The sequence below is a fragment of the Salmo salar genome, chromosome ssa19, assembly GCF_905237065.1.
Source record: "Salmo salar chromosome ssa19, Ssal_v3.1, whole genome shotgun sequence".
In the NCBI taxonomy this organism is placed as follows: domain Eukaryota; kingdom Metazoa; phylum Chordata; class Actinopteri; order Salmoniformes; family Salmonidae; genus Salmo; species Salmo salar.
The window spans coordinates 62,875,106-62,903,028 of NC_059460.1; the positions used below are offsets into that span (position 1 = coordinate 62,875,106).

Genomic DNA, 27,923 nt, shown 5'->3' on the forward strand with positions numbered 1-27,923 from the left:
GAGAGATGAGAGCAAGGTAGTCTAATAAGCCTATACAATTTGATAGACAACACTAACATTGCCCTCTTATCGAAGCAAATTTGCTTACATCTGTAATTTCGATGATTAGGCTACACTAGTTCCTGCAGATGTTTTGGCTCTAAAACCATTATTTGGTCAACAATAATGTGCTTTAATTCATCTGCTTCCTGCAATGAAAGTATGTATCTGCCCTGTCCCTGTTTTGTCCTGGCTCTCACTGCCGCTCACCTATTTAAAACATGGAGTGAAGGGAGAGATGCATTCTGTAAGCATACTGATAGTTGAGCAACATTTCAAAATGTAATTGTGTGAAAGACAGTTTTTTTTTAATAACTACTGATACTGTTGTTAAAAAAAGAGTCTCAGCTTTATGTGAGTATAACAATTATTTCTCAACTGTCAATACAGAGGAAATAACACCACTTTACAAACAGAGTATGTCATTGAGAGCAGGTAGCTGGCTAGTGGTGGCTATTCAGCAGCCTGATGGTCTGGGGGTAGAACCTATTGGCCAGTCTGTTAGTTTTAGCATGATGCTCCTGTACTGCCCGCATTTGAGTGATGGAAGTAGGGAGAACAGGCCGTGGCTCGGGTGGCTGAGGTCTCTGATAAACTTCTTGGCCTTCCTGCGACACCTGGTCTGGAAGGTGTCTTGGATAGCAGGCAGTGTGCAACCAATGGTGCATTCAGCTGAGCGTACCACCCTCTGTAGAGCCTTGCGGTCAGTGGCGGTGGAGTCGTTGTACCAGACTGTGATGCAGTCCGACAGTATGTTTTTGATGTGAGGGCCTTCTGGGACAGGCCGAATTTCTTCAGCCTCCTGAGGTTAGAGTGGCTGTCGTTCCTTCTTCACCACAGTGTTAGTGTGGTCTGACCATTTCAGCTCCTTGGAGATGCGTACACTGAGGAACTTGAAGTTTTGACAGCCTTCACAGCGGCCCCATTGATGAGGATGGCGGCGTGCCCAGCCTGGTTCCTCCGGAAGTCCACAATCGGCTCCTTTGTTTTGCTGACGTTAAGAGGTTTTTTACCTGGCACCACACCGTCAGTGCCTACCTCCTTCCTGTAGGACATCTCATAGTTGTTGGTAATCAGGCCTACTACTGTTGTCGTCAGCACTCTTGATGATGTAGTTGGAACTGTGTGAGGAAATGCAGTCGTGGGTATACAGGGAGTACTGGAGGGGACTGAGGACATACCCTTGTGGGGCCCCCATGTGGAGGAGATAATGTCGCCTACCTTCATCATCTGGGGGCGGCCCATCAGGAAGTCCAGGACCCAGTTGCATAGGGAGGAGTTCAGTCCCAGGGCTGTGCGCTTTGTGGTGAGCTTAGAGGGCACAATGGTTTTGAAAGCCGAGCTGTAGTCGATAAAAAGCATCCTCACATACAGTACCAGTCAAAAGTTTGGACACATCTACTCATTCAAGGGTTTTTCTTTATTTTTACTATTTTCTACATTGCAGTGAAGACATCAAAACTATTAAATAACACAGAGAATCATGTAGTGTTAATCATATTTTAGATTCTTCAAAGTAGCCACCGTTTGCCTTGATGACAGCTTCGCTGGATCTATTGGGGCGGTAAGCAAATTGAAGTGGGTCTAGGGTGTCAGGTAACTAGCCTCTCAAAGCATTGCATGATGACGGAAGTGAGTGCTACGGGGCGATAGTCATTTAATTCAGTTACCATTGCTTTCTTGGGTACAGGAACAATGCTGGACATCTTGAAGCAATTGGGGACAGCAGACTGGGATAGGGAGAGATTGAATATGTTTGTAAACACTACAGCCAGCTGTCCTGCGCCTGCTCTGAGGAAGCGGCTAGGGATGTCGTCTGGGCCGGCAGCCTTGCTAGGGGTAACACGCTTAATTGTCTTTCTCATGTCGGCCACGGAGAACGTGAGCCCACAGTCCTTGGGAGCGGGCTGCGTCGGTGGCACTGTGTTATCCTCAAAATGGGCGAAGAAGGTGTTTAGCTCGTCTGGGAGCAAGACGTCGGTGTCCGTGACGTGGCTGGTTTTCCCTTTGTAATCCGTGATTGTCTGTAAACCCTACCACATATGTCTCGTGTCTGAGCCGTTGAATTGCAACTCCACTTTGTCTCTGTACGGACGTTTTGCTTTGTTTGATTGTCTAACGGAGGGAATAACTACACTGTTTGTATTCAACCATATTCCCAGTCACCTTGCCATGGTTAAATGCGGTGGTTCGCGCTTTCAGTTTTGTGTGAATGCTGCCATCTATCCACGGTTTCTGGTTTGGGTAGATTTTAATAGACACTGTGGGAACAACATCCCCTATACACTTCCTGATGAACTCAGTCACTGTGTCCGGGTAAACGTCAATGTTATTCTCTGAGGCTACCCGGAACATATCCCAGTCCGCGTGATCAAAACAACCTTGAAGCATAGATTCTGATTGGTCAGACCAACGTTGAATAGACCTTAGCATGGGTACTTCCTGTTTGAGTTTCTTCCTATAGGAAGGGAGTGGTGATCTGATTTGCCGAAGGGAGGGTGGGGGAGGGCCTTGTAGGTGTCTCGAAAAGGCGAGAAGCAGTGATCTAATGTTTTTCCTAAGCGAGTACTACAGTCAATATGTTGACAGAACTTCGGTAGCGTTTTCCTCAAATTTGCTTAGTTAAAATCCCCAGCTACAATAAATCAGGATATGTGGTTTCCAGTTTGCATAAAGTCCAGTGTAGTTCCTTGAGGGCCGACGTGGTATCGGCTTGAGGGGGAATATACACGGCTGTAACTGAAGGGAATTCTCTTGGGAGGTAATACAGTCAGCATTTGATTGTGAGATATTCTAAGTCGGGTGAACAAATGGACTTGAGTTTCTGTATGTTATCACAATCACACCATGAGTAGTTCATGAGAGTTCATTATTCCTGTCTGCATGATGAACTGAGAACCGAGCTGGCTGTATGAACAGGGACAGTATATCCCGAGAGAGCCATGATTCCGTGAAACAGACTGTTAGCCCCTGATGTCTCTCTGGAAGGAGATCCTCGCCCTGAGCTCGTCTACTTTGTTGTCCAAGACTGAACATTAGCGAGTAATATACTCGGAAGCGGTGGATGGTGTGCACGCCTCCTGAGTCGGACTAGAAGTCCACTCCGAATACCTCTTCTCCGCCGGTGGCATCTTGGAGCAGCCTCTGGGATAAGTTTAATTGCTCTGGGGGGCTACGAACGAAGGATCCACATCGGGAAAGTCATATTCCTGGTCATAATACTGGTGAGTTACCGCCCTCTGATATCCAAAAACAAAACACTGCAGAGTTGCTTAGGAGCTAGAAGCAGAGCTGCAATGTCTGTCGGCGCCATCAACAGCTAATTGGTCTGCACATGCACTGAGGGCACGCCTTGGGATGCTGTATGGGCCGGCAGCCTTGTGAGGGTTAACACGCTTGAATGCCTTGCATACGTCCTCCGTGAAGACCGTAAGCACATAGCCCTTGTTGTCGTCAAGGGCTCTACTCAGCGGCTCAGAATCATTTTGCTCAAAGCGTGAGAAAAAGGTGTCTAGCTCGTCCGGTAGGGCGGCGTTGGTGGTAATCCGTGATCGTTAGAAGCCCGTCACATGCACCTCATACCCACCTCTTTGTCCCTATACTCATCATCTTGATTGATCTGCATAGGTCGTATTTGTACTGTTTAATCATACAATTGCCCCCGGTCAATATGCACAACAAACATTACAAATCAAAATATCCATCATGCATTCAATTAACATTTTAGATTAAACTTCTTTCATGTCTTACTTGTGTGGTAAACCGTGGGGTGTTGGATTGAGCGTGCAGAGATTGACACAGAGACAGGGAGGCTTTAGTCCGAAAAACAACTTTACTTAAGACAGAAAATAAATATATCAAAGAAATAACTTAGGTTTCTCTCGCTTAACTGGTGTCCGTCTCTCTCCCGCTGTGTGCCATCGTGCTCCTTTTATTTAGCCTCCACGGCTGGTTGGCACTTTTCTCTAATTACCTCCACTTAGCTGTCCGTGTCAGGGTGACCAGCTCCCGTATTCCCAGCAGAGGGAGCCAACGTCGCCTCACGTACCTCCCCTCTATTACCATCCCCCGGGGTAGACCTCCTGGGATACCACACTTGGCACTGGAAAAACTCAGTCTAGAGCTACCTTGCTTCAAAGTATAGCCATTTGATACCTGATTCACTGAACAAGGGAATCATTTTATTAGACTTTTTGGTTGTAGGCTAATGTTCTAATAGTATAGCATAATACCTCCAAGAGAGCTACTGCTTGTGTAGACTTTTGTTCCACCCTCAACTCTAACACACCAACTGCTCAACAGGACCTTGTTAAGCTGACTCAGGTGTGTTTGAGCAGTGCTGGATCAAAAGCCTGCACACCCAGTGGCTTGGATTTCCAGATGGAGAGTTGACCACGTGTTTCATACAGTAACATAGCTGTATATTTGACTTTAAGGCATTTTCACAGTGGTTTCGTTATGATATTGAGCATCATTATACTAAACTGATATTGGTATCGCAGCCAAAATTCTGAACACTTAGGCCTAGAGTTTTTGATTTAGCTAATGATTTATTTGCCCATTTGGGGTACCCTAATCAAATGCAGATGGGCAACCTCATGCTTCAGCCATCTATAGCCTAGCTACTATGCTACTACATTTTACATTTTTAGTCATTTAGCAGACGCTCTTATCCAGAGCGACTTACAAATTGGTGCATTCACCTATAATATCCAGTGGAACAACCACTTTACAATAGTGCATCTAAATCTTTTAAGGGGGGGTTAGAAGGATTACTTTATCCTATCCCAGGTATTCCTTGAAGAGGTGGGGTTTCAGGTGTCTCCGGAAGGTGGTGATTGACTCCGCTGTCCTGGCGTCGTGAGGGAGCTTGTTCCACCATTGGGGTGCCAGAGCAGCGAACAGTTTTGACTGGGCTGAGCGGGAACTGTGCTTCCTCAGAGGTAGGGAGGCGAGCAGGCCAGAGGTGGATGAACGGAGTGCCCTTGTTTGGGTGTAGGGCCTGATCAGAGCCTGAAGGTATGGAGGTGCCGTTCCCCTCACAGCTCCGTAGGCAAGCACCATGGTCTTGTAGCGGATGCGAGCTTCGACTGGAAGCCAGTGGAGAGAGCGGAGGAGCGGGGTGACGTGAGAGAACTTGGGAAGGTTGAACACCAGACGGGCTGCGGCGTTCTGGATGAGTTGTAGGGGTTTAATGGCACAGGCAGGGAGCCCAGCCAACAGCGAGTTGCAATAATCCAGACGGGAGATGACAAGTGCCTGGATTAGGACCTGCGCCGCTTCCTGTGTGAGGCAGGGTCGTACTCTGCGAATGTTGTAGAGCATGAACCTACAGGATCGGGTCACCGCCTTGATGTTGGTGGAGAACGACAGGGTGTTGTCCAGGGTCACGCCAAGGCTCTTAGCACTCTGGGAGGAGGACACAAGGGAGTTGTCAACCGTGATGGCGAGATCATGGAACGGGCAGTCCTTCCCCGGGAGGAAGAGCAGCTCCGTCTTGCCGAGGTTCAGCTTGAGGTGGTGATCCGTCATCCACACTGATATGTCTGCCAGACATGCAGAGATGCGATTCGCCACCTGGTTGTCAGAAGGGGGAAAGGAGAAGATTAATTGTGTGTCATCTGCATAGCAATGATATGAGAGACCATGTGAGGATATGACAGAGCCAAGTGACTTGGTGTATAGCGAGAATAGGAGTGGGCCAAGAACAGAGCCCTGGGGGACACCAGTGGTGAGAGCACGTGGTGCGGAGACAGATTCTCGCCACGCCACCTGGTAGGAGCGACCTGTCAGGTAGGACGCAATCCAAGCGTGCGCGGTGCCGGAGATGCCCAGCTCGGAGAGGGTGGAGAGGAGGATCTGATGGTTCACGGTATCAAAGGCAGCAGATAGGTCTAGAAGGATGAGAGCAGAGGAGAGAGAGTTAGCTTTAGCAGTGCGGAGAGCCTCCGTGACACAGAGAAGAGCAGTCTCAGTTGAATGCCCAGTCTTGAAACCTGACTGATTAGGATCAAGAAGGTCATTCTGAGAGAGATAGCAAGAGAGCTGGCCAAGGACGGCGCGTTCAAGAGTTTTGGAGAGAAAGGAAAGAAGGGATACTGGTCTGTAGTTGTTGACATCGGAGGGATCGAGTGTAGGTTTTTTTCAGAAGGGGTGCAACTCTCGCTCTCTTGAAGACAGAAGGGACGTAGCCAGCGGTCAAGGATGCGTTGATGAGCGAGGTGAGGTAGGGGAGAAGGTCTCCGGAAATGGTCTGGAGAAGAGAGGAGGGGATAGGGTCAAGTGGGCAGGTTGTTGGGCGGCCGGCCGTCACAAGACGCGAGATTTCATCTGGAGAGAGAGGGGAGAAAGAGGTCAAAGCACAGGGTAGGGCAGTGTGAGCAGGACCAGCAGTGTCGTTTGACTTAGCAAACGAGGATCGGATGTCGTCAACCTTCTTTTCAAAATGGTTGACGAAGTCATCCGCAGAGAGGGAGGAGGGGGAGGAGGATTCAGGAGGGAGGAGAAGGTAGCAAAGAGCTTCCTAGGGTTAGAGGCAGATGCTTGGAGTTTAGAGTGGTAGAAAGTGGCTTTAGCAGCAGAGACAGAAGAGGAAAATGTAGAGAGGAGGGAGTGAAAGGATGCCAGGTCCGCAGGGAGGCGAGTTTTCCTCCATTTCCGCTCGGCTGCCCGGAGCCCTGTTCTGTGAGCTCGCAGTGAGTCGTCGAGCCACGGAGCAGGAGGGGAGGACCGAGCCGGCCTGGAGGATAGGGGACAGAGGAAATCAAAGGATGCAGAGAGGGAGGAGAGGAGGGTTGAGGAGGCAGAAGCAGGAGATGGGTTGGAGAAGGTTTGAGCAGAGGGAAGAGATGATAGGATGGAAGAGGAGAGAGTAGCGGGAGAGAGAGAGCGAAGGTTGGGACGGCGCAATACCATCCGAGTAGGGGGAGAGTGAGAAGTGTTGGATGAGAGCGAGAGGGAAAAGGATACAAGGTAGTGGTCGGAGACTTGGAGGGGAGTTGCAATGAGATTAGTGGAAGAACAGCATCTAGTAAAGATGAGGTCAAGCGTATTGCCTGCCTTGTGAGTAGGGGGGGAAGGTGAGAGGGTGAGGTCGAAAGAGGAGAGGAGTGGAAAGAAGGAGGCAGAGAGGAATGAGTCGAAGGTAGACGTGGGGAGGTTAAAGTCACCCAGAACTGTGAGAGGTGAGCCATCCTCAGGAAAGGAACTTATCAAGGCGTCAAGCTCATTGATGAACTCTCCAAGGGAACCTGGAGGGCGATAAATGATAAGGATGTTAAGCTTGAAAGGGCTGGTAACTGTGACAGCATGGAATTCAAATGAGGAGATAGACAGATGGGTCAGGGGAGAAAGAGAGAATGTCCACTTGGGAGAGATGAGGATTCCAGTGCCACCACCCCGCTGGCTCGATGCTCTAGGCGTATGCGAGAACACGTAGTCAGACGAGGAGAGAGCAGTAGGAGTAGCAGTGTTATCTGTGGTGATCCATGTTTCCGTCAGCGCCAGGAAGTCTAGGGACTGGAGGGTAGCATAGGCTGAGATGAACTCAGCCTTGTTGGCCGCAGACCGGCAGTTCCAGAGGCTGCCGGAGACCTGGAACTCCACGTGGGTCGTGCGCGCTGGGACCAGCAGGTTAGAGTGGCAGCGGCCACGCGGTGTGGAGCGTTTGTATGGCCTGTGCATAGGAGAGAGAACAGGGGTAGGCAGACACATAGTAGACAAGCTACAGAAGAGGCTACGCTAATGCAAATGAGATTGGAGTGACAAGTGGACTACACGTCTCGAATGTTCAGGAAGTTAAGCTTACGTTGCAAAAATGTTATTGACTAAAATGATACAGTACTGCTGGCTGGTGGAGTAGGCTAGCTAGCAGTGGCTGCGTTGTTGACTTTGAACGTGTAGCTGGCTAGGTAACCTCGGTAGTTTCAGTACTACACCTTGTCATGATACAAAGCAACTTTGTAGCTAGCTAGCTAACATAACACTAATCAAGACGTTCCTTGTAGTGTATTTAGTTTCAACAATGCTGCTCGTCGGTAATAGTTGGCTAGGTTAGGAAAAATGGCGTCGCGGGGGACGGAAATAGCTGGCTAGCTAACCTCGATGGCTGGCTAGCTAACAATTATCAATTAACAATTATCAAGCTATGACAAAGACAACTAGGTAGCTAGCTAGGTAACACTGCACTAGTCAAATCGTTCCGTTGTAAAGTATTAGTAACTACAGCGCTGCTAGTCGGTAACGGTTGGCTAGCTGGCAGTGGGTAATGATGACTAGGTGTGTTGAGTAAGTCTGGCGCCGCGTCGCGGCTGGCTAGCACACCTCGATAATACTCAAACTACACAATTATCTTAGATACAGAGACAGCAAAGACAACTATGTAGCTGGCTAACTAACACTAACGCCACACTAATCAAGTCGTTGCGTTGTAATGTAATAGTTTCTGCGGTGCTGCTAGTCGGTAGAAGTTGGCTAGCTAACAGTGATGACTAGCTAGCTAGCAGCTAGCAGTGTTGACTACGTTAGGAGGACGAAGATAGCTAGCCTCGATAATTACTCAGTTACTCTAAACTACACAATTATCTTTGATACAAAGACGGCTATGTAGCTAGCTAAGAAGAATTGCTCAGATCAAACAAATCAAGCCGTTGTAATGTAGCGAAGTGTAATATTACCTGTGGAGGCTGCTAGGCTACAGGAGAATGCGCATTGCTAAAATAGCACACCTGCCTGATAATATTATGAGCCATGTACTGTAGGTTATAGCCTTTGGTGAAATTCAAACATAAAAATACTACTTTTTGCCAACATGGAGTGGAATATTAGCAGGTGTGTGGCGCTTGCAAACTTCAAAATTGGTAATGATTTGCATTCCAAGTGGCATTAAAAAGTCTTAAATTCAACAAATAACCTGAACATAACGTGTGACTCTGTCCTTATTATGGATAGTGTACGAGCCCTGCCGGTGTTACCTCCCTCTGTATAACATTGGTTACATTTTTTTCCTCAGATGTCCTCCAGAATGGCAGGGAGACTTTTGTGAGATAAACATATTTGGGGTGGTGGCATCTTCAGGTACATGCTACAGTATATCCATGATCCATCGTTATTTTGTTCATACATATTTTTTTCCATACCACAAGATATCAATGTCTTTCCGTCTCCCCTTTTGTCTCTATCTTTCTCCCTTTCACCTAAAATCCTATCTCATTTCTCTTTCACCCCCTCTCTCATTCTCTCCTCTCCCTCACGCAAACCCCCTCTCCTTCCCTCCTTCCCTCCCAGTGGGTATAGCCATCGGGGTGACTGTACTGATAGTACTTGTCCTTGGGGGTCTGGTCTATGCTGCCCAGAGGAAGGCCAGTGTCATGGAGACAATAAGCCACATCATGCCAAGTATGGCTAGCTTCAGGTGAGCCACAGTTCCACAGGTACTGCCACACTATATCTTGTCCACTAGCCCACTAGATTCTAAATGGATGCTAATGCTAAAGCTAGCCCCCCCATCTCATTAGATTCTAAATATAAAGGGATTCTAATGCTAAAGCTAGCCCAACAACCCATTAGATTCTAAATCTAAAGGGATGCTAATGCTAAAGCTAGCCCAACAACCCATTCGATTCTAAAGGGACGTTAGTGCTAAAGCTAAGTTTCCTCATAATACAGAGCTAATATCTGTATCCTAATCCTTTCATTCATGCCAAGTGTACTTTTATTGGATATTTTCAGGGGTGCCCCATATCAAAGCTCTGACCCATCAAAGGAGGAGGGGAGTGACCCGGGCCCAAGCAGCAAAGCGGTTTGTCTGATCATGATTTGTTAATAATCCATAAAACAAAAACATTAAAGTATTTCAATCAGTATTTTCCAGCACACAGACACCTACTGTACTATGGTTAGCTTATGTTCATGCAAGGGGACTCTTTACATAGACCGTTAGACTATGTCTCATCTTTGTCTCATCAGGAGCCCTGTACTGCTGTTCCTATGGAGGAGGCAGGGGGGAAGAGTTTTGAGAACCCCGCCTATGCAGCTGAGGGGTTTGAGAGACCTGCCACTAACGCTATCACTACTGCCATCCTTGTGCCCAATGGGACAGCAATGGTCAATACACCAAATATACTTTATTAGCTAATTTATGTACTATGTAACCTTTTATTTAACTAGGCAAGTCAGTTAAGAACAAATTCTTATTTACAATGACGGCCTACCCCGGCCAAACCCGGACGATGCTGGGCCAATTGTGTGCCGCCCTATGGGACTCCCAATCACGGCCGGATGTGATACAGCCTGGAATCGAACTAGGGATGCAGTGCCTTAGACCGCTGCGCCACTTGGGAGCCCTATAATGTACTGTATTCTGTTAAATCATCCCAATGTGGATTTCAGCAGTTCTATGATTTTAGTTTTACTAAGACAACACTGGCGGGTCACATCCAATCAGCTTGTGGGCCAGATTGAAGACCCTTGTTTTGGAGTTTCAATTGAGAGCTAGTTTAAAAAGTGTATTATTATTGTTTTTAGGGACACGCACTGAGCAGTATGCCAATGTCATTCAGAACATAGAACATGAGGATGACCACCCTGTCGACCTGTATCTTGCGCGTAGTTCTGAACTGTTCTTTATGTTGTCCTTGGTTCTATAGGAGAACATTGAGAACCCGTTGTATGCTGAGGTTCGTGTGGTAGCTGAGCCTGACCCTGAGCCAGACGCTAGCGCCACACCTGCTAATACTGAATCAGTCGAGGTAGGCACCATTTGAAAAAAACACATTAAGGGACTAGTTATAGTTCACATCTAAAATAAAAGCTGGTCAGCTTGTTTTCATTTTCATGGGATAGTTAACTTTTTAAAGTTTTAGCTGACTTTTGACATAGGGTGAATTATCCCTTTAAATGTGGTCTTAACTCAGACTGACAAGTTTTGATTTTGAGGTGAACTCTCCCTTTAAAATATCAGACAATAGAGTAAGAGCTTTACAGTTCAGGCTTTTATTTAAAAAAAAATCTGGCTGCCATTTTAGGGGGCCTTTGAGAATCCAGATGAGGAACTGACTCCCGAGGAACCAGTTGCCGACGAGTCACTAAAGGTATCCATGGAGATGATAAAGGACAATTAGACATGGATACGACTCTGTACTTTGTGAAAATTATATATGATGATATTTTAATTGTAGTGTACAGTTCTCTCTGTGTATACCATACTATGAAAATACTGTAAATGTTATGCGTACTTGAATATGGTCATATGTCTTTGTTTGAGATATAAGTTCATGTTAATTTACCTGAATGCCAATAATTGTTTCTTTCACACCACCCTCTTCAGTTCGAACCCATTCCTGATGACAATGCCGACGACAATTTCATAAACCCAATGTTCTCGGTGAGTGTTCAAGAAATAAGTGTGCAATCCATCTCTGCATTCTACAGTAGAATGTGTTTTATTGTTTTCGTATGCGCTTTGGTGTATTGATGTCATCTTTATGCATAATGGCAGTGTAATATAAGTTGTAGACCTAGGTAGAATACATAATAACACTTTATAGTTTCAAATAAACTCCAAACACACCTCAAACACTTTCAAATCTTTAAACACACAAGATCAAATACTGTCTGTCTTCATTCTAATGCTCTTTCGACAGGATCCCACTTACCCATCCACCCCAGCAGACTCCTTCACTTGACCTCCACACCAGGCAAATCAGTGGACAAAACAACAGGACTAAACACTGGACTAAACTGAACACTAGGACTAACACTGGACTAATCATACCTCCCCCACCTTTCCCTGGTTGGAAAATGGGTTATTAAAGCTAACCTACTGTAATTTTTTCCTCAATATATTTCATGATGTGCCAAATATGTGATTTAGTGGATTATTATTGGGTAAGCATTAGAATAATTTCTCTGTAGGAGCTGATCCATCGTCAGTATTGTGGAATACTTATAATTTAAAGGTAAGATTTGAATGGAGAAAGCTGATCTGAGAGTAGGGCTGCCTTTCTTTTGATCCTATCAGTATGGACATATTCTCCAATGTAACACTGAGTGAACATTAACTCTCCGTGGTGTTCTGGAAACGCATGTTTCATCTTCAGCCGTTGTAAGAACAATGCATCGTTAAAACACTCATAAGTTCCATCGCTATTGGGAAACGGTGCCCAGAGCAGTTAAAGGAAGTGATGCGATAGTGGGTGAACGGTAGAACGGATGTTTCTAGAATGATGTGCCTTAGTTATAAGTATTTATAACTAAGGCTACATTTTTATGATTACAATCTGTGATTAATTATATTTGATTGACTCTTGTCATAAAGCGAAACAAACTGTTGATGTATATTATGTTGTAAATGATCTTGTTTGATACTGTATGATTAAACCATTTGTTGTCGAGTTTCATAAGTGTTCTTGGAGATGAACCTTGGCAACCAGGCCTTCGATTTCTTCATCCTATCTATTATGAGTAGGGCCCTGTGTATTGCTTAATAATGTCACACGACCTGAATTTTAAACTTTATTTAAAGCTTTTTCATCAAACTGTCCCCTTTTTTTTATGTCAGATGGTCCAGCACCATCCTCAGACAATTTCTTTCATTTTTGGTATAATTCTAATTTCTAGAAAAGGCTTTAAAAATCCAGGTCATGTGACATGATCCAAAACACAGGGCCCTGATTATGAGATAAATAAAAGTGTAATAATCTGACCAAAAATGAATTGTTTGGATGAAGGACAATATGGATGGTAATTATGTTAGTATTAACAATAAGACATTGGCCACCACAATACAGTAGGCTACATATACATATATACTCTCTCCCTCTCTCTCCTTCCCCTCTCCAAATTCTCTGCATCCCTTTTTTGTGTTTGTATCTGTCCACTCCACACATATTTGCCAAGCAATCAGCATAGAGACTCACACTGGTATCATCTGAGTAGGATGACCCTAATTCCCATGTAGTGTTTGCTGTGACCCACTGAACTTGGCTGCTGTGCTCCCTGTTCAGCCATAAAAGCCTACAGCCCTACACTAACCACATAGCCACGCCTTAATGATTACTGATGGGGTAACAAAAAAAATGACTACAGCACTTTGCAACTACCTTCCTTTCCTCTTCTCACCTCTCCTCCCCTGTCCTCCTCTACCTTTCCCTCCTCTCATCCTGCCATCATAAATGTCTTATTACATCAAGGCTTCCCCTTTGACTGAGTGGACTGTAACTACACTCCAAAAGGGTTCTTCGACTGTCCCCATAGGAGAACCCCTTTTGGTTCCAAGTAGAACCCTATTTGGTTCCATGTAGCACCCTCTGTGGAAAGGGTTCTACCTGGAACCCCCAAAAATTATACCAGGAACCACAAAGGGTTCTTCAAAGGGTTCTCCTATGACTGTAGGGCACTAAAAGAGAGAGAGAGAGTAGATGGAGGACAGAGTGGTTGGTTAAGGGATAAGTGGAGTGATGGTGCGGTGATGGAAGAGTGGAGGGATGGGGCAGAAAAGGAGTGAAGTAGGGGGACTGGTAAATTTAGAACCAAAAGGGTGCTATCTAGAACCTAAAAGGGTATTTAGGCTGTCCCCATAGGAGAACCCTTTGAAGAACCCTTTTTATTTCCAGGTAGAACCCTTCTGGTTCCAGGTAGAACCCTTTGTGGTTCAAATGTAGAACCCTTTCCAGAGGGTTCTACCTGGAACCAAAAAGGTTCTCCCTATAGAGAGCCGAAGAACCCTTTTGGAACCCATTTTTCCAAGTGTGTCATTTAGCAGACACTCTTATCCAGATCGATTTACAGGAGCAATTAGGGTAAAGTGCCTTGCTCAAGGGCACATAGACAGATCTTTCACCTAGTCTGCTTGGGATTCGAACCAGCGGCCTTTCAGCTACTGGCCCAACACTCTTAACCGCCAGGCAACCTGCCACCCCATAATGATTCATAGGCATGTTTTAGTTCTACTACCCCCACATGTCAAATCTGCTTATCAGCTCAAGCATGTCCCAATCAGCAGCATTGGTGAAGCAGCTAGAGAAAGAGAGAGAGGAAAGGGGTGGACCACAGATCCTGCATCCATGAGTCTGTATGTGTGTGAGAGAGAGGGGGCGAGAGAGAGGAACGGCGTGAGTGATATAATGAAGATAGACAGAGAGGGGGAGGGAGGAGACTGAGCGAGAGATAGAAAGGCGAGGACCAGAGAAGTGCAGTGCTGCACGCGTGTCTGTGTGAGGAGGAGGAGGAGAGAGTGATACAGCTAGCAGGGAAGCTAATGGCAGGTTTACACAGGAATCAAGACACATCGCTAGGCACCAACCCAAAGGAGTAAAAGGAGGGATTGCCAATGCACACACGCCCACACAGATACACACCACAGACAGAGCAGAGCATGAATAAGGTAGGGATCTTATTCGGTTTCATTTATAGTTATTCTGGCAGACGTTGTCTCAGCGGGAGGGAAGGATTGAGCAATTAAAGAGATTGAGGGATACAACGTGTGTGCACATTTATGTGAAAGCTGCAGGGATGCTCAGCCTCGAGTGTGTTCTTGTGAAACCTGCTAGGATTCTCCAAATGCTAGATTTTTACAAAAACAAGTGGAGTGGGTTTATAGATTGCCATATGTAGTCTTTAAATCCAATCTATTTAGTTTGCTATAGCTGCTTTATGTTTGATTTGGTATTAGAGGTAGCATTGAATGCCATGGAACTGTAGGTTGAATGATACATTTAGTATGTCTTTGTGTTCTGTGGGGGGGGGTGTGTTGTGTTAATGCAAAGTCAACTTCTCAGACTAATGGAATGGCAAGGACACACATTGCATTCTTACCTTGCATGACCGCCCCTGCTCTCTTTGGCCTGGAATGATTCAATACATGAACTTAGAGTGATCTGGTCATCTCACGGTATTTCTTTTTTAAATACTACAGCATATTTTGAAACCACTTGCCATAAGCCATCACATTGCTTACACCAACTCGTTGCTTTTCAGACACTTTAAGGGACAGAGGAAATAGGTTTGTTTGCAGACCAGGCAGTCAACCTTTACTTAAGGATAACAGGTGAGGCCATTGGCTGTGTCACGCACCAACACACACACACACTGGGTAGAAGGGCAGATGGTGCCAGGTCTGTGTTTTGAGTGACCTTGCCTTCCCCCTCTCTGGCATCACCCACAACAACAGATAAATCATCCACTCTTCATCCGACTCCACAGGCAGGCAAACAGGTGGTGAGGGAGAGAGAAAGGGATGGCGAGAGAGAGGAAAAAGAGGAGAGTGTATGTGTGTTTGTGCGTGACACCACCCTTGGCATTGACAGAGAGATGGGGAATGGAGAGAGGTGGAGGAGCGAGAGAGAGAGGGAGAGGTCAACAACAAGGGGTCACAATCTGCTGAATGAAGACCGTGGTATCATACGGTCCCGTGTGGCTCAGTTGGTAGAGCATGGTGTTTGCAACGCCAGGGTTGTGGGTTCGATTCCCACGGGGGACCAGTACAGAGAAAAAATGTATGAAATGTATGCATTCACTACTGTAAGTCGCTCTGGATAAGAGCGCCTGCTAAATGACTAAAATGTCAAATAAATATGATACTGTGACCTTCGGTAGCATAGCTGAGGGGGTTCACCATCTGTCATAGAGACAGGCACTGTGAAAGGCTATTGTATGTCTACGCAACGTAATGATGAGTAACCTTGCTTGAGACCTGAAGACTTGTGTCAGAGCTAATGCTTATAGGCTGATGTGGTCCTGAGACACAAGACCGGTACTACAGGAGTGAGCTATAACAGATTTGAAGAAAATATCTTAACGATCTCTTTCAAATCTGTTCACACTGCTTATCATTTAGGTCTCTGAAGTTCAAACAGACAACGATTTTGGCTTTTAACACTGTTGCAACCATGTCCATTAGCCCGATGCTTAGGGACTTGGCTAAAAGTACAGACCTCTTTGTCTAATGCTTAGTCTTCTGGACCAGATGATAATCCTCTCACCACCCTCACTACAAAAGTACTGTGTGCAGCAATATAGTATAGTGTGCATGTAACAGAGTACCATGCCACAGATGGTACTAACAGATTGTAGTCCCACTACTATTCTATAGACCACTCTGTATTAGAAAGTACTACCAAAGGCATTCCTCTTGTCCTGGACCATATAGCCAGTAAGAAATGTCATATTGTTCAGTGGCAGGCAGACAAATGTCAGTGGGAGAAGGCTGTCCACTCTAAGCTCTCCTCCACTGCTTGTTATCAGAGTCCTGGAGAGGGGAGGGCTGGAGGATTGTAGGGGATGGACAGAGAAGATGGCGAGGGAGAGAAAGAAGGTAGTGGGGGAAGGGCAGAGAGGATGGGAGGGAGTAAGAGAGAGGGAAATATATGGGCATGAAATAAGGGTAAGAGGGAGAGGGGTAGGGAGGAGATGTAGGGAGAGAAGAGGGATGGGGAGGATGAAGGAGGGATAGGAGGGAGGGAGGGATAGAGAGATGGGTTGGGAGGTAACGAAGAGGGATGGAGAGGGCGAATTGAGGGGAGAGAAGGGATCCAGCTTTTGTCAAATTAATATCAAAAGTTGAATGTTTAGCATTTTAGCTAACCCTAACCCTTCCCTAAACTTGTCCTAATTCTCATAACATGCTACATTCATTTTCCTATCCTGCTGCGTAAATTCTAACCTGCTACGAAAAGTCAAATCTGACGTTATTCTGACAAAAGCTGGATCCCTTCTAGCCATGACCGAGTAAGAGGGGGCTTGAGAGGGAGGCAATCTGTAGAAATTACTGATGAGGACCAGAGATTTCCTGAGCAGAGATGTCAGGGCGTCATGGCCTGGTTTATTCAGATAGAAATGGACTGTCTAGATTGGAAAAGACATGGCTTTTTGTTGAAGTGTAAATAGCCATATTAATTTATTTTCCATCCCTGAAGACCTCTTCCTAAGGCAACCATGACCGTTTTTATTATACTCTCTAGCATGTCATTGGTAGGCGCAGAGTGATTTGTTACCTCTTCTAGGAATAGAAGTATCAAATCAAAGTTTATTGGTCGCGTACACCAGTGGCGGTCAGTTCCGTTTATGATGAGGGAGGATGATATTTTCTTTCATGAGCATGACCTTATTTCTACTACAGCATGTTGGATGACTGTCATTCATATTCCATTCACCCAGTTCAAAGTAACATCGCTAGGTTTAGGCTACTACATGATACTCTAATTTTCCCTGTGCCCATCATGAGGATGCTACAACCTAGCCTATGAATGAAAGTTTACAATGTAGGTGCACACAGGTCGAGAGAAACATTTGAGATGACAGTGACACATGGACAGACAGTGACACATTCAATACCGCCTTGCACACTCTTGCCTGCATCTAGCTTATCTAGGGTGTAATTAGTCCAACAGTTGCAAACAAGAGTTTCTATTGGACAAATTCTGGTATTTTTGTCCCTGTTTCGTTTTCTTCCATTTAAGAAACGTTTTTCAACAGATTCGGTGGAATGTATACACCCTTGATCACGCATAAACACAGTTCACTTTCATAGCAGCCACGTTGTATTCATTCTAGCCTCTATGCACTCTCCTCCTCTCACCTTTTCCCTTAATTTGTGGACTTGTCAAACCATGTCATAACCGCTACACACAGCCTACATCATTGTCCCCATATTAGCTAAAGTAACGTCTTAGTCAACATAGCTAATAGAACTAATGCGTTAGTAAACCCACTACAATCATGCAGTAACGTTAGTAAGCAGTTACACTGGCGGGCCCCAGTGGCAATAAATTAATTAAACCTGAAGCTTACCTTAACTTGACTTGGAAGAGTTCCAGTGTTATGTTGGATAGTCATAGCCAGCAGCAAGTTAAAAGAGAACAAATCTCCAGGGAATGATGGCATTATTAGTGAATTCTATAAATATTTTCAGGAGGATATTATTGAATTTATATTTAATGTTTTTAAGGAGGCAATTGATTTAGGGGTCCTGCCTGTTTCTATGACACAGGGCCTCCTTTCTGTAATACCCAAACCAAACAAAGATTCTATGATGTTAGAAAATTGGAGACCATTAATGAACAATGATGGAAAGCTACTTCCATCCATCTTTGCAGAAAGACTTAAAAAAGGTCTTGACCAAATCATTGATGATACCCACTCTGGTTTTATGAAGGGCAGATATATATGTAATAATATTCCACTAGTCTTGGACTTGATAGACTACAATGAGCACATTATGGAAGATAGCTTTATTTTATTTGTAGACTTTTACAAGGCATTTGATACAGTTGAGACTTCGATTTTTTTTGTTTTGGTCAAAATTTTCAAAGTGTAATTAAGACACTTTACAATAATAGTAACAGCTCTGTTAAATTATCCCATGGTACTCCACAGAGATTTGACATTAGACAAGGATGCCCAATTTCTCCTTTCTTATTTTTATTGGTCACACAAGTTATGGCACTTCATATAAATAAGGATAGTTTTAGGGGTATTCAGATACAAGACAAAGAGATAAAAGGTTCACAATTGGCTGACGAGACCACACATTTTTTTGAAAGATCATAATGAAGTCAGGAAAGCTATTGAGTGTATTAATGCCTTCTCACATGTATTAGGTTTATCTCTGAATATTAGGAAATTTGAATTATTTGCGTTAAAAAGATGTGACTTAAACTCAGTATGTAATATCCCTGTAAAAGATGTGATCACATATCTTGATATTAAAGTTATCAAAGATCAGAAAGAAAGGGCCAACTTAAATTTCTCTCGTATTGTAGAGAAAATTGGAAAGAGATTTAACTCCTGGTTATTAAGAGATCTTTTTTTATCTGGACGTGTACTTTTATCAAAATCTGAAGGTCTGTCCAGATTAGTTTATACCTCCCTTGCCTTGGATGTTCCTCTGTCAGTAACTAAAATGGTTGATAATAAATTATTTAACTTCATATGGAGGAATATACCTCATTATTTAAGAAAAGCGGTAATATGTAGTACTCAAAGTGAGGGAGGGTTGAATGCTCTGGATTTGAAAACCTCTAATATAATATTTAAGATTAAATGGATACAGAACTATTTTAGAAATAAGGATTGCATTTTGAATATCATCCCTAATTTAATATTCCAACAGAATGGTGGTCTAGAATTCTTACTAAAATGCAACTTTGATATGGGTAAAATCCCTATTAAGCTTGAAAACTTTCATAAACAAGTACTTCTAACTTGGAACCTCATGTACAAACACCATTTTTCCCCACATAGGTATACAATCTGGAGAAATAAAGACATAAAATACAAAAATAAGTATTTTTGTTTCCAGAACTGGTTTGACAACAACATTATTTGGGTTAAACAATTATTGAACAATGATGGACAACTATATGATTATCCAGAATTTATTAAACACACAATGTTACATTCACTCCTGAGGAGTATCAAATTGTTGTTAGAGATGTCCCTACAGGTGCTATTCTTCTTTTAGGAGAATATAACAATACTCCAAGTGCAACTGTTGAGGATTTTGTAGCCTAAATAGAATTAGAAGGAATTGACATTTTAAACTATAAATGTAATAACATGTATATAAGGAAACTATGTCAATATGTTACTATTCCCTCTGCTAAAATGTACTGGAATGAAGCCCTAGGACAAGTGAACTGGAACAAAGTTTTGTTGTTGTCTGGTAAATATTGTATATCTAATAAGGTGAAAGAAGTATCATACAAACTCATTCATAGAATCTACCCTGTAAAGACCTTTATTATACACAGATTTAAAATAGCTATTGATAACAAATGTGTATTTTGTGGTTGTGACCCAGAAACTCTTGACCATTTATTTTGGGACTGCTCTTATGTCAGAAGATTTTGGAGTGAGTTAGATTTTATTTTAAAAGAAACGATTATTAATTACTATTAAGAAATGACTCTGGTGTTATGTTTTATTTTGATCCGAATGATATGGACCCTGATTTACCTTTCATTGTTAATTTGTTTATCTTTCATGGAAGATTCTTTATCCATAAAATGAAGTGGGCAGAGAACAAACCCCTCTTCACATTATTTAAGATAAAATGTAAATATTATTTTGAAATGATCAGTAAATGTATAAACAATGAAGCAATACGCACCATAAAAGTATTTAACAAATTGAAAATGTATCTTGATATGTAATACCCCTGTCTGTTAGGTTTATGTACTCTTGTTTGTATATTTCAGTTTTTTGTATTTGTTGTGTTCATTATAAAAATAAAACATTATTATAATTTTTTTTAAAGACAGTCATAGCCAGCTAACTAACATAGCATCCCTTTGTTTGAGCCGGGTGTTTGAGTAACCTAACAAGCCTTTGCTAGCTAAGTAAGTGAAACTGAAAGTGGAAAAACAATTATTCTCTCTCACTCTCTTGCTTCTCCTTCATTTTTGAAGGAATGAATTTGTTGAACACTGTTCAACTATTGTCACTCTCTCTTTGAGTCAACTACTCACCACATTTTATGCACGGCTGTAGCTTATGCATTCAGTACTAGATTTATTCTCTGATCTTTTGATTGGGTGGACATGTCAGTTCATGTTGCAAGACCTCTGATAGGTTGGAGGACGTCCTCCTGAAGTTGTCATAATTACTGTGTAAGTCTATGGAAGGGGTGAGAAACATGAGCCTCCTAGGTTTTGTATTGAAGTCAATGTACCAAGAGGAGGACGGAAGCTAGCTGTCCTCCGGCTACACTATGGTGCTACCCTACAGAGTGATGTTGAGGCTACTGTAGACCTTCGTTGCAAAACAGTGTATTTTAATAAAATATTTGGTGACGTGAACATATTTTGTATAGTTATATCTAAAAAGGATTACTTTTTCAATGTTTTAACATTTTGATTTTCATGAAATTCACTGAGGAAGATGGTCCTCCCCTTCCTCCTCTGAGGAGCCTCCACTGGCGTACACAAATTTGCAGACGTTATTGCAGGTGCAGCAAAATACTTGTGCTTCTAGTTCCAACAGTGCATTAAACATACCTAGTAAATAACAATTACTAAACAATACACAAATAAGCAAACGAGTTCTAATAAAGAAATTACGAAATATCAGCGCGAGCAATTTCGTTCTGAGATGTGTGTGTATATATATATATACACACACACACACACACAATACCCCAAAATGACAAAGCGGAAACAGGTTTTTAGAAAATTTTGCAAATGTATTAAAAATAAAAAACATATCTTAATTACATAAGTAATCAGACCCTTTGTTATGAGACTTGAAATTGAGCTCAGATGCATCCTGTTTCCATCGGCCATCTTTGAGATGTTTCTACAACTTGATCGGAGTCCACCTGTGGTAAATTCAATTGATTGGACGTGATTTGGAAAAGCACACCTGTCTATATAAGATCCCACAGTTGACAGTGCATGTCAGAGCAAAAAAACAAGCCATGAGGTCGAATAAATTGTCCGTAGAGTTCCGAGACAGGGTTGTGTCTTGGCACAGATCTGGGGAAGGTACCCAAAATTGTCTGCAGCATTGAAGGTCCCCAAGAACACAGTGGCCTCCATCATTCTTAAATGGAAGAAGTTTAGAACCACCAAGACTCTTCTTAGAGCTGGCCGCCTGGCCAAACTGAGAAATCGGGGATGAAGGGCTTTGGTCAGGGAGGTGAACAAGAACCCGATGGTCACTTTGACAGAGCTCCGGAGTTCCTCTGTGGAGATGGGAGAACCTTCCAGAAGGACAACCATCTCTGCAGCACTCCACCAATCAGGCCTTTATGGTAGAGGGACCAGACAGAAGCCACTCCTCAGTAAAAGGCACATGACAGCCCGCTTGGAGTTTTCCAAAAGGCACGTAAAGGAGAAATAAGATTCTCTGGTCTGATGAAACCAAGATTGAACACTTTGGCATTAATGCCAAGCATCACGTCTGGAGGAAACCTGGCACCATCCCTAAGGTGAAGCATGGTGGTGGCAGCATCATTCTGTGGGGATGTTTTTCAGTGGCAGGGACTAGGAGACTAGTCAGGATTGAGGGGAAGATGAATGGAGCAAAGTACAGAGAGATCCTTGATGAAAACCTGCTCAAGAGCGCTCAGGACCTCAGACTGGGTCAAAGGTACACCTGTCAAAAGGACAACGACCATAAGCACACATGCAAAACAAAGCAGGAGTGGTTTCGGGACAAGTCTCTGAATGCCCTTGAGTGGCCTAGTCAGAGCCCAGACTTGAGCCCGATCGAACATCTCTGGAAAGACCTGAAAATAGTTGTGCAGCGATGCTACCAATCCAACCTGACAGAGCTTGAGAGGATCTGCAGAGAAGAATGGGAGAAACACCCCAAATACAGGTGTGCCAAGCTTTTATCATGATACCCAAGAAGACTCAGTACTGAGTAAAGGGTCAGAATACTTATGCAAATGTGATATTTCCGTTTATTTATTTGTATAAATATGCAAACATTTCTGAAAAAATGGGTTTTGCTTTGTCATTATGGTGGATTGTGTGCAGATTGTTTTCCCCCCTCATCAATGTAATCAGTTTTAGAATAAGGCTGTAACGTAACAAAATGTGGAAAAAGTAAAGGCGTCTGAATACTTTCTGAATGTACTGTATACCCGTGTATATACAGTGTACACTGAAAAAATATATAAACGCAACACGTAAAGTGTTGGTCCCAAGTTTCATGAGCTGAAATAGAAAATCCCCCCAAAAATTCATACGAACAGAAACCTTATTTCTCTCAATGTATTTATGTCCCTGTTAGTGAGCGTTTATCCTTCGCCAAGATAATCCACCTGACAGGTGTGGCATATCAAGAAGCTGATTAAACAGCATAATCATTACACAGGTGCACATTGTGCTGGGGACAATAAAAGGCCACTTTAAAATGTGCAGTTTTGTCACATAACACAATGCCACAGATGTCTAGTTTTGAGGGAGTGTGCAATTGGCATGCTGACTGCAGGAATGTCCACCAGAGCTGTTGCCAGAGAATTGAATGTCAATTTTTCTACCATAAGCTGCCTCCAACATCATTTTAGAGAATTTGGCAGTACATCCAACCGGCCTCGCAAACGCAGACCACATGTAACCACACCAGCACCACATTCCGCTTTGTCACCTGTGGGATTGTCTAAGGGGGGGGGCTATGCCCTTGTAGGCCTACCCATGGCTGCACCCCTGCCAAGTCATGTGAAATCCGTAGATTAGGATCTAATTTATTTATTTAAATTGACTTGCCTTCCTTATATGAACTGCAACTCAGCGCAAAGCAGTCTCTAAGGAGCAGGGTAGATTACCGGGTGGTAGCCGGCTAGTTAAAGTTACTAAGGTTCAGGGCAGGGAACTGGGCGGAGGCCGGCTAGTGGTGGCTGTTTAACAGTATGATGGCCTGAAGTTATAAGCTGCTTATCAAACTCTCGGTCCCGGTTTTGATGCACCTGTACTGTCTCCTCCTCCTAGGTGGGAGAAGGGTGAACAATTAGGTACCATGGTTAGGGTCAATCCAATTTCAATTCAGTCATTTCAGGAATTCCACTCAAATTCAAAATGTTCTCATTGAGAAATGCCAGTTTACCTTCTGAATTTACAGTTGCTAAAACACAATTTCTGAAACCTTGCTCCATTTCCTGAAAATATTAAACACAAAACCTCATCTTCAAGCACTATTTACATAACCTCTGACTCCTCTCGCAAAATGAAACATTCGCCTCAAAACAGTTTTACCTGTGTTCAAAATCAAACACTGCTCTCAAATCATAAACAAAGTGATCAAAATGATATACACTCTCAAGCAGTCAGTAAACAATACACCGAAAAATAGAAAACACATTGTTCAAAACATACAATTCTCAGGGAGAAGTACATTTTTAATCTAAAAAAATATTCTTGCTCCCGAGTGAATATAGCTGTCCTTCCACCTGCATGTGGCAGCCTTGCAATTCTACAAAAAAATAGTTGTGCAGTTACAAAACATATTCATGCAGTACAATACATACAGTGATTAACTTTACAAATGTCTATTGAAACAGCTGCATAGTGTAGTACAGTAAATTTGCAATTACAAAAATACAGTAGGATACTGTACCTGTTCTCTTCTCTGAATGTCCTTACTATGGTGGACACAGAAAATATGCTCAAATTGGGTTGCACTCTAAGTCCTGCTTCCCTCATTGTCAGTCCATGGACAAGAACATGGTCTATAACTGTTGCTCAAATTTCATCAGATATTTCCACTCTTTGTCCTCCTCTTCCTCTTTCTTGCCCTCCTCCTCCTCCTCCTCTTCCTCCTCGTCACCCACCTCGCATACGTACTCGTCCTCTCACATTGTTTCTTCTATCCATTCTCAGACTTTCTCCTTCCCACCTTCAACAACCTGTTTGCTCTCTGAACTGACTTATATTGGTTGTGTCGCATCATTTGAAACAGGTTAAATCAATTTTGAGTGATTGTGTTCAATCAATGACATGTGTTCTCTATTTGTATTTGACTGTTGCCACTTGTGTTTACCTGTATGGATGACATGTGCAGAATGTGTTTTGAGAATGTTTTTAGTGTTTTGCTGAAAAGTCTAAGTGAGATCTGCAAATTGTATTTTACCATGTGAAATGGTTTAAGGTATTGACAACAGACTGCATAATTAGCTAAATGAGTCCAGGCAACTGAGAACTTTGTTCAGCCAATGGGTTTTAGTGTTTTAGCAATTGAGAAAAACTGTAAAAGGAATCTGACCCCAACTGGTAGTCACTAGCCATAACGTTCTCCAAACTTTTATTACTGTATTTCATGTTAGCATGCAAGCTATGTTACCTAACTTATGGGTAACACACAGACAGTTTTTCCAGAGAAGATAAAGTAAGATGCAGTGTATGGTGCAGGCATGCAATTATCATGTTGTTTGGATGAAACTTTTTTTTTTTTTTTAGGTATACTGCAGTAAACCCGAGCCTTTAATGTACTTTTAATGATCAAATCAATAAATTAAATATTATTAACAGATAAGAAAGGTCAACCATATATGTAACAGGGAATAGTAACAGTTTTTTGTCTCGTTTACAGCTGCTTTCTTTGGTTCAGCACAGGGTGGTGTCTCTCTCACACACACACACTGTTAGTGTCAATCACTGCAGGCTGTATGATGGAGCATGGACTGACGTTTCCATGAAAGAAGGTGGTACGGGTTTCCTGATCTCCCACACTTATTTCTCAGGTTGACCATGTCACGCGTGAGGAAATGGCTACGCTCCAATGTCTATATTAGCATACTACTTTGGATGCGTGCACATTACATTATTTAATTCTAAGTAGTATGCTAGTGTGGATATCGAAACAGAGCTAATGTGCGCCTATGCCTGTGAGGGATGAGAAGTGAGTACTATACAGTATTTTAATTGGTATGTCCATTTCAATCATAAGTCCATAACTATGTAGGCTATAGTGTCAACAGGTGCGCCTTAGGGAAACGCTGTCCTCTCCCTTTTAGAAAACCCACACTACACTTCCCATGACTCCACAGTTAGCCATATTGGTGCAGTCTTCCCTGTAGCTCAGGCAAAGTTGGTAGAGCATGGTGCTTGCAATGCCAGCATGGTGTGTGCAATGCCAGGGTTGTGGGTTCGATTCCCACGGGGGGCCAGTATAAAAAATGAAATGTATGCATTCACTACTGTAAGTCGCTCTGGGTAAGAGCATCTGCTAAATGACTAAAATGTAAATGTAAAATGGTGCACAGGTGTGAAAGTTTTGCCATTCCCGATCAGCTCTGCTGGCCCCATTTCATCAAGAAACTGAACACAGCACATTAAAGGCCCAGTGCAGTCAAAAATGTGATTTTATGTATTTCCACACTGAGGGTGAAATAACACTGTGAAATTGTGAAAATAATGCTAATGCCCTTTTAGTGTAAGAGCTGTTTAACAAAGACTACCTGACATTTCAGCCTGCTTTGGTGGGATGGAGTTTTGCCCTTCCATTGTGACATCACCATGCAGTAAATTAGACCAATAAGAGAGTTCCAAACCTCTCTGCCATTAACATCTAATTTTCAGTTTCAGACCACTCCCAGAAAGTCCTAGAAAATTCTTGCTTAAGAAATTGTTACCCAGAAATGATTTTGATATTGAGATTAAAAAAATTAAAAACAACTGCATTGGACCTTTAACTCTTAGTATTAAGATTTTTTTTTTAAACGGTTTGTAAAGTAAAGTCCCCTGTTTTGGGGACCTGCGTGGTCGAGTACCGGTTCCCATCGACATTTTTTCTTATAAATCGATATGTGCGTTGAGCAGTAGCCCTGATTCTCATGGACACAAGAGTATGTATCTTCTGCCTATGTGAAGCAGAACGTGAAATCTGACACCACTTGAAGCTGGGATGTCCCTCCTACCATTTAATTTGCTCTTCCGACTGTCCATCAACTCCTGGCTGAAACCTACGTCATTGCCACAATGAATATTATTATTTTTTTTTACTAACGACACATTCTAATTTACAATAACGGCCTAGGAACAGTGGGTTAACTGCCTTGTTCAGGGGCAGAACAACAGGTTTTTACCTTGTCAGCTCAGGGATTCGATCTAGCAAACTTTCGGTTACTGGCCCAATGCTCTAACCACTAGGCTACCTGCCGCCGCTTATGCCTGGAATCCTTACATCGTAACACATCAGGAGAGAGTGGTTTCATCACTGTAGCACTGTGGATCGATTTATAGCCAGTAATCTAAAATAATTCAATGATTTTAAACAAACACGTTGTTTAGTATTTGTTATTTTAGGTATTTTATTAGGTTCCCATTAGCTGTTGCGAAAGCAGCAGCTACTCTTCCTGGGGTCCACATAAAACATGACATAATACAAAACATTAATAGACAAGAACAGCTCAAGGACAGAACTACATAAATGTCAGTCATTTGTCATAGACGGACAAGATGAAAGGCAAGTTCCTAACAAGTTCAGGAAGCCAAGCTTGAGCTCTGTGAGAAGTTCACAGCGATGGGGCAGACTTTTTGATCAAGAGAGACCTTTAGAAAGTATGGACATTTTCTCTAACACTAAATATACAAATGATGTGTTTTACAGGAAGGTGAAATATTATAGTTAGTCGTTTTATAAATTAATTTTACTATATTTAAAAAAATAAGTAATTTCAAGCCTAATTCATACAGTTTTGTTGAATAGGAAATACATCATATAAAATATTTCATATTTTCATCATGTTTGTGCTGTGTACTTGAGCTTGGGTCCTCATAAATGACAATTTTTTTTACCTTTCTTGGAGTACGCAACATTACTATTGTTAATGGCTCAATAATTACTTTTGGGGTTTACGTAGATTACATTTTCGATTACATTTAGTTACATTTAAGAGGTTAAGAGAGACACATTCGAGAGCAGCAGGGCTTGCATTTGAAAGCCCATAAGTTTGTTTAATCAAGTGATCTAAGTTCTGTTTTGCATGAAGACTATTTTGAGATGAATACCTTTGATTTTGTATGTAAAATCTAATTTAATTAAATAAAGAAGAGCTAGCAGTTTGTTTTGTTGTTGTTGTTTTTTCCTGTAGGTTTGACTACCGGGGTATAAATCTGGATAATAAGAAAAAGGAGGCAGAGAAAGAAGCTCCAGCAACTCTATCTTCCTTTTCTGTCCATCCTGAGTCTACACTAGGTGGCCCTTCCAGCTTCTAAATGATTGAAGCCATGCCTCACCTCTCTGGAAGCACAGGTAAGGACAGACACATGGCTAAGACTCATGTATAATGTTCATGTTACTACATTATTTAAACGTTTTATTTAACTTGGCAAGTCAGATAAGAACAAATTCTTACTTACAATGACGGCCTACCCCAGCCAAACCCGGACGACGCTGGGCTAATTGCGCGCTGCCCAATCCCGGCTGGATGGGATTCAGCCTGG

General features: G+C 42.9%; 2 protein-coding genes across 2 annotated transcripts in view; both read left to right on the forward strand.

The window, feature by feature from the left end:
• lrp2b (low density lipoprotein receptor-related protein 2b) overlaps nucleotides 1–12,431 on the forward strand; it is a 125,058-nt gene extending 112,627 nt beyond the window's left edge. The window contains exons 76-83 of the mRNA XM_014158653.2: nucleotides 9,050–9,114; nucleotides 9,325–9,451; nucleotides 9,769–9,838; nucleotides 10,006–10,143; nucleotides 10,686–10,787; nucleotides 11,064–11,129; nucleotides 11,366–11,422; nucleotides 11,682–12,431. Coding sequence (XP_014014128.2) covers nucleotides 9,050–9,114; nucleotides 9,325–9,451; nucleotides 9,769–9,838; nucleotides 10,006–10,143; nucleotides 10,686–10,787; nucleotides 11,064–11,129; nucleotides 11,366–11,422; nucleotides 11,682–11,723 — 667 coding nt within the window. The 3' untranslated portion in view covers nucleotides 11,724–12,431. The remainder of the gene's footprint in view (nucleotides 1–9,049; nucleotides 9,115–9,324; nucleotides 9,452–9,768; nucleotides 9,839–10,005; nucleotides 10,144–10,685; nucleotides 10,788–11,063; nucleotides 11,130–11,365; nucleotides 11,423–11,681) is intronic.
• Nucleotides 12,432–13,954: 1,523 nt separating this feature from the next.
• The window catches only part of mpp3b (MAGUK p55 scaffold protein 3b), a 31,059-nt gene continuing 17,090 nt past the window's right edge, over nucleotides 13,955–27,923 (forward strand). The window contains exons 1-2 of the mRNA XM_014158647.2: nucleotides 13,955–14,422; nucleotides 27,572–27,732. Coding sequence (XP_014014122.1) covers nucleotides 27,696–27,732 — 37 coding nt within the window. The 5' untranslated portion in view covers nucleotides 13,955–14,422; nucleotides 27,572–27,695. The remainder of the gene's footprint in view (nucleotides 14,423–27,571; nucleotides 27,733–27,923) is intronic.